This window comes from Tasmannia lanceolata, unplaced genomic scaffold (genome assembly GCF_043159265.1).
Source record: "Tasmannia lanceolata isolate RefF3 unplaced genomic scaffold, GAP_Taslan_0.1 ptg000007l, whole genome shotgun sequence".
In the NCBI taxonomy this organism is placed as follows: Eukaryota; Viridiplantae; Streptophyta; class Magnoliopsida; order Canellales; family Winteraceae; genus Tasmannia; species Tasmannia lanceolata.
The window spans coordinates 26,526,173-26,532,718 of NW_027518684.1; the positions used below are offsets into that span (position 1 = coordinate 26,526,173).

A 6,546-nucleotide genomic window follows, 5' to 3' on the forward strand; every position below is an offset into this window, starting at 1 on the left:
GGTGAAGAGCAGAGCTGCCTGCAATCATGTTGCCGACCTCAAAGAAGCGTTTCAAGTCTTGAGGGAGCACAACATGAAGCTCAATCCGACCAAGTGTACGTTCGGCGTCGGAGCAGGCAAGTTTCTGGGCTTCATGGTGAGCCAGAGAGGGATAGAGGCAAATCCTGAGAAAATCAAGGCGGTGATGGAGCTGACTCCACCTAGAACTATCAGAGAAGTACAGCGACTGACCAGGTTAGTGGCTGCCCTGGGGCGGTTCATCTCTAAGTCCGCGGAAAGATGCCTTCCGTTCTTCAACGCAGTCAAAGGTATAAAAACCGCGCCTTGGACTTCGGAGTGTCAACCGGCATTTGAAGAGCTGAAGCAGTACTTGTCCTCTCCACCGTTGCTGTCCAAGCCAGAGCCAGGAGAAGAGCTGATTCTGTATCTCTCAGCGGGACCTTTGGCAGTTGCAGCAGTACTGATCAGAGAGGAGTACCACCAGCAAAAGCCGATCTACTATGTCAGTAAGGTCCTCCATGATGTAGAGACCAGATATCAGCGAGTCGAGAAGCTCGTATACGCCCTCGTTATGGCGGCCAGAAAGTTAAGGCGCATACGATCAAGGTCTTGACGGGACATCCCCTCAGGCAGATCCTCCACCGGCCAGATACTTCAGGCCGACTAGTGAAGTGGGCCGTGGAGCTCAGCGAGTTTGACATCAAATATCTGCCGAGGCCAGCGATCAAAGCTCAGGTTCTTGCAGACTTCATAGCTGAATGTACAATGCCAGATTCAGACCCCGGGTCAGAAGCAGCGCCTCCTTTAGAAGCAGAACCGGTTATACCCGAGCAGCAGATCGAAGCCGAAGCGGTTCTGCTTCCCGGGCTTGAGAGTGCAGCTCCACCAACCAGCCCGCTTCCGTGTTCTGAAGAGCCGCTCTGGGAGGTATATGTCGACGGATCTTCAAACAAAAGTGGAAGCGGTGCCGGACTAGTTCTCACAGGACCAGAGGACTTTGTCCTGAATTATGCCCTAAGGTTTGGTTTCCGTGCGTCAAACAATGAGGCAGAGTACGAAGCGCTCATCGCCGGAATGAACCTCACCATTCAGGCCCGCGCTCAGAGACTGAAGGCGTACTGCGATTCACAGTTAGTTGTATGCCAGATCCAAGGAGTATATGAGGCCCGTGAAGAGCGAATGATCAAGTATCTGCACAGGGTGCATAGCCTGGCCAGTAAGTTCAGAAGTTTTGAGGTCATCAAGGTCCCCCGGACTGAAAATGCAAAGGCTGATGTGCTCTCAAAGCTAGCGGCATCGGGCTATACCGCTCTCAGAGAAATTCGTATGGAGTTCCTAAAAACCTCCAGTATTGATGGCCAGCCCGTCGTAGTAATGCAGATCGACGATGAGCCGTGCTGGATGGATGAGATCATCAGATATCTGCACAGCGGAGAGCTCCCCGGAGAGAAAAAAGAGGCCTGTAAAGTCGTACAGCGGGCAGCAAGGTTTTCACTTGACGGCGAAGCTCTGTACAAGAGATCTTACACCCTCCCGTACCTGAAATGTCTCCGGCCAACTGATGCCCTGTATGCCCTGCGAGAGACCCATGAAGGGATTTGTGGAGAGCATCTTGGGGGAAAGGCCTTCGCCATCAAAGTCCTTCTAAGAGGCCTGTACTGGCCTACACTAAGACAAGATGCTCTGAGCCTTGTGAAGAAGTGTGAGAAGTGTCAGAAATTCTCCCCAGCCGTTCACCAGCCTGCCGTGCCAATGGCCCCGATCATCAGCCCTCTCCCTTTTGTTGTCTGGGGAATGGACATTTTAGGTCCTTTTCCGCCGGCCTCCGGAGGCCGCGAGTTCGTCGTTGTCGCCATCGACTACTTTACTAAGTGGGTAGAAGCTGAACCTCTGGCCAAGATCACCGAGCAGAGCGTCCAGAACGTTTTCTAGAAATCAGTGGTGTGCAAATTCGGGATACCCCGGGTCCTCATAACAGACAATGGCAAACAGTTCGACTCAAGGAACTTCAGAAAGTTTTGTTCAGATCTGAAGATTGAGCAAAGGTTCACTTCCGTGGCACATCCTCAGACAAATGGACAGACTGAAGTGACGAACAGGACTCTGCTGCAGGGGATAAAGAAAAGAGTGGATGATAAGGCCGGACGCTGGGCGGACGAGCTGTACCATGTGCTCTGGGCGTATCGGACTACCCCACGCACTGCAACGGGTGAGTCGCCTTTCAATCTCTTCTTCGGAACAGAGGCTGTGATTCCGGTTGACATCGGCATTCCCTCCCCAAGAATTGTTGACTTCAATGAACAGCTCAATGGGGACGGGCTCCGTGTCAACCTCGACTTGCTTGAGGAAGTCCGTGAGGAGTCACAGATCAGAGCCGCAGCATATAAGCAGAAGGTGTCTAGATACCATGATGCGAAGATCCGACCAAGGGAGTTCCGCACAGGCGACCTAGTTTTGAGGAAAGCGGCCGTCTCCCAGCCAAGAAGGGTGGGCAAACTCTATCCGACTTGGGAAGGGCCGTACCGAGTCAAAGAGGTCATCCGTCCAGGAAGCTACAGGCTAGAGACACTTGACGAGCAGCTGCTGCCGCACGCCTGGAATTCCAGAAATCTCCGAATATATTATCAATAGTCTTTTCTCTTGCCTTTGAAGGCCTGCAAAGAATCTCTGTAATTAAATTTCAAAGAGAAATAAAGTGGAGTTGTCACTAAACAGTGTCCCTCATTTTTGAGTTACTAATATATGCCAGCTCCTCCAATCAAAGACTCTAAGTGTTTGCAGACTTAGCTCTCAGCCTAAGTGTTTGCAACTTAGAGAGCGGCAGTGGTGCACTCCGGCGCGTCCAATTTGGTGTGGAGATCAGTTCCAACCATGGACCCGCCCTAGTGGAAAACCACCTCAAAGACTCTAAGTGTTTGCAGACTTAGCTCTCAGCCTAAGTGTTTGCAGACTTAGAGAGCGGCAGTGGTGCACTCCGGCGGGCCAATTTGGTGTGGAGATTAGTTCCAACCATGGACCCGCCCTAGTGGAAAACCACCTCAAAGACTCTAAGTGTTTGCAGACTTAGCTCTCAGCCTAAGTGTTTGCAGACTTAGAGAGCGGCAGTGGTGCACTCCGGCGCGTCCAATTTGGTGTGGAGATTAGTTCCAACCATGGACCCGCTCTAGTGGAAAACCACCTCAAAGACTCTAAGTGTTTGCAGACTTAGCTCTCAGCCTAAGTGTTTGCAGACTTAGAGAGCGGCAGTGGTGCACTCCGGCGCGTCCAATTTGGTGTGGAGATCAGTTCCAACCATGGACCCGCCCTAGTGGAAAACCACCTCAAAGACTCTAAGTGTTTGCAGACTTAGCTCTCAGTGATTAGGCGACAAAAGACCTGTCCGGCCTGGCCGTCCACAGCCTAAGCCGGACAGGATATGGCGCAATCGCTAGACGCCAAAAGACCTGCCAGGCCTGGCCGTCCAGCGCCTAAGCCGGACAGGATATGGCGCAATCGCTAGATGCCAAAAGACCTGCCCGGCCTGGCCGTCCACAGTGTTTGCAGACTTAGCTCTCAGCCTAAGTGTTTGCAGACTTAGAGAGCGGCACTGGTGCACTCCGGTGCGTCCAATTTGGTGTGGAGATCAGTTCCAACCATGGACCCACCCTAGTGGAAAACCACCTCAAAGACTCTAAGTGTTTGCAGACTTAGAGGGCAGGAGTGGTTCACCCCGGCTTGTCCTAATTGGCTTACAGACCAGTTCGGCCAATGACATCCGGACAACCACTCCGGCTCGGCAGAAAGACAAGGAAGCAGCACAGAAGTCATAAGTACAAAAAGCAAGGCAGCCGTACAGACAGTTGGACAAAATTGAATTTGTATTCATATTACAAAAGTGCCCTTTTCGCCGAGCTGGCTTACAAAGAATGAGCCTCATGGGCCATTACAAAAAGTACACAACCAAAAAGAAAGATAGGAGCAAGAGGGCTGCCACTCAGGCCTCCTCGTCGACCACCTCCTCGGTGACTGCCTCTGAAGTAGGGACTGCAAGCTGGCCGGCCTCAGTGGTTGGGGCGGTGACCTCGGAAGCCAGAATGACTTCCTGTTCCACCTCGATGGGTTGGGAGGAGTCCGGTTCGTCTTCCTCCTCGTCCTCCTCCTCCTCCGGAGGTGCATACGGGACGGCCAGTCCGTCCAGGGAAATGTCGGGGTAAGTCTTCTTCACCTGATCGGAGCAGAAAAGGAACCCCGCCTTATAGGCCTGGAGGCCCAGGTGAAAGAACTGTGTGTCCTTCCTCTTCTCAGTTTCCTTCACGGCCTCCCTCACTGCTGCTTTCACGGCCGCCTTGATAGCCGCCTTCTCCCTCTGATCGGCTCTCTCCTTCGCATTTAGGAGATCCTGCACGGCCTGGTTTTTGACCATCTACAGCTCGTCCTTCAAGCTGTTGAATTCGGCCTCTTTGATCTGGACGGCTTCGGTAAGCCTGTCCTTCTCCTTCTGGAGCTGGCTCTTCTCGGACTCTATCTGTGTGAGCGTCTCAGAGAAGAGATAACGCTTCTTGGCCATGTCCCTTGAGTACACCTGGAGTTGATAGAGGGCGGAGGTGATTGCCGCTTCGCAGGTCTCCGGCGCCTCATTCTCGACGACCCGCCGGTCACGTGGGAGGACGCCCTGGTACACCACTTCCGCGGCCACTCGGCTATCCCCCAGGCCGGTGTCCGTTTTTTGCACCGCCCAGTTCGGGCGGAAGACGTTGTCGCCTCTCGCCGTCGTGGCGGCAGGGATGCCCAGAACCGGCCTGCTGTGCTGGGGCTCTGTCACCCCTGCAGACCCGGAGCTCTGTCCGGCGATATTTGCCCAGCTCGACTTGACGGAAAGCTTATGCGTCGCCCGGCTACTTTTAAGAGGCTCGGCCAGTGCGGCCATTGCCGGAGTTGACTCCGGCACCTTTCTTTTCTTGCCCTTGGTTTGGGGCTGCTCCTGCGTTGGGGACACTTGGGAGGTCTGCTTGATCTTGTCCAGCATGGACATCTGCTTCACCATTTCTGAACGTGAGAACAGAACACAGTTAGAACTATATATAAAAAAAAATGAACAGTTCAAAAAAGAAAAGCTGGCCTAAAGAGTCTACGTACGTGCCGGCGTCGCACGACTGATCCCGAGCGTTACCAGATCGGCCTCCTCGGAGAACTCCGAGCAGTTTATTTGACCACGCTTCAGCTCTTCCTTGATCAGAGCGAAGGTCATGTGGTCGTAACCCTCAAGGGCTGGCTTCTGACTAAGGTTCTGGGTGTCCGGCGTTCTCCATTCCAACGAGAACGGCCAGTGGGAGCCCGGCTCGGTGTCCCTAGCATAGAAAAACCCGTTCTTCCATGTGTGAATGGAAGTAGGTATGCCAGTGATCATTTTCACTTCGGGTCGTTGGCTGATGTAGATCCAGCCGCCGTCCTTGTGCCTCTTCAGGTGCGCACACATCCTGAAGACGGGCATGGTGGGGTTCCTACGGAGACGAACTCTCAAAAGGTAAAGGAAGCCGACCAGCGTCCTCCAAGAGTTCGGCACGACCTGTGTAACCGCCAGCCCGTAGTACCTCAGCACATCGACAAAAAACGGATGCAAGGGAAGCCTGAGCCCAGCCCGTAAGGCTTCTTCGTATAGGCAGAGATCTGCACTATCGTTGCTGGCCCGGTCCCCTTCAACGGCCGCCCTCAAAGTGTACCGATCAGGGATACAGTATTTGTCCCTGACGGCCTGAAGTTTGCCCGGCCCCAGACGGTTCACCTCGCGCAGGGCCCCGATGTTGTACTGCGGATTGGCCTCCATCCGTGCCTCCGCTATCACCTCGACGGGCGCGCGCGGCGAGCGAGGAACTACCGCCTCAACGTCTTCTTCGTCGCCGCTGGTTTCTACCCGGTGCGGTCCGTCCCCACGGACCGGGATTGTGTCTAAGTCCACAATCACTTCCTCCCCGCTCTCCTCGTCTACAATTATTATCTCTTCGTCCTCTCCAACACCGGCCTCCGTAGGAGAGGCCGACCTCGTCCTCTCCGACGCCCCGGACCCCGTACTACTGGTCGAACCGGGCTCCTCTGAGCCAGAGTCCGACTCCGACTAGTGCTAGACATTAAAAGGGGAGAAAATAAAAGCTAAAAGAAATTACCGAACTGAAGTGTTGACCGAAGATCTCCGGGCTCACTGATCCGAAGCGGGCAGAAATTTGAATAGCCGAGCAGAAGAGGAGGAGAGTAAAATGTGAAAAGTGAAAAATGAGGAGTAAAACTCCGGTATATATAGGCTGGGAAGAGCGGGAAAAATCCTGCCCTTTTCCCACCAGCCGGAGTGCGCCACGTCACCTACCGCATCAAATGCGCCGTCCGCATTAAATGCGAGGCACAAGTTCCAAAGTGATTAGACGCCAAAAGACCTGCCCGGCCTGGCCGTCCAGCGCCTTAGCCGGACAGGATATGGCGCAATCGCTAGGCGACAAAAGACCTGCCCGGCCTGGCCGTCCACAGCCTAAGCCGGACAGGATATGGCGCAATCGCTAGGCGACAAAAGACCTGCCC

The 6,546-nt window shown here is 54.0% G+C and overlaps 1 protein-coding gene across 1 annotated transcript; it reads left to right on the forward strand.

Moving 5' to 3' along the window:
* The first annotated feature begins 279 nt into the window (after positions 1–279).
* Positions 280–2,345, forward strand: LOC143880710 (uncharacterized). The gene is made up of 3 exons (XM_077383686.1): positions 280–308; positions 528–1,348; positions 2,305–2,345. The coding sequence occupies exons 1-3, from the start codon at positions 280–282 to the stop codon at positions 2,343–2,345; spliced, it is 891 nt and encodes a 296-aa protein (XP_077239801.1).
* The last annotated feature ends 4,201 nt before the right edge of the window (positions 2,346–6,546 follow it).

Bases quoted from the DNA above. Each gene is read 5' to 3' on its own strand.
- LOC143880710 (XM_077383686.1), top strand. From the start codon at position 280: ATGCCTTCCGTTCTTCAACGCAGTCAAAG. The intron at 309-527 runs GTATAAAAACCG...TCCATGATGTAG, and splicing joins GTTCTTCAACGCAGTCAAAG to AGACCAGATATCAGCGAGTC. The intron at 1,349-2,304 runs GTATTGATGGCC...TTCAATGAACAG, and splicing joins GGAGTTCCTAAAAACCTCCA to CTCAATGGGGACGGGCTCCG.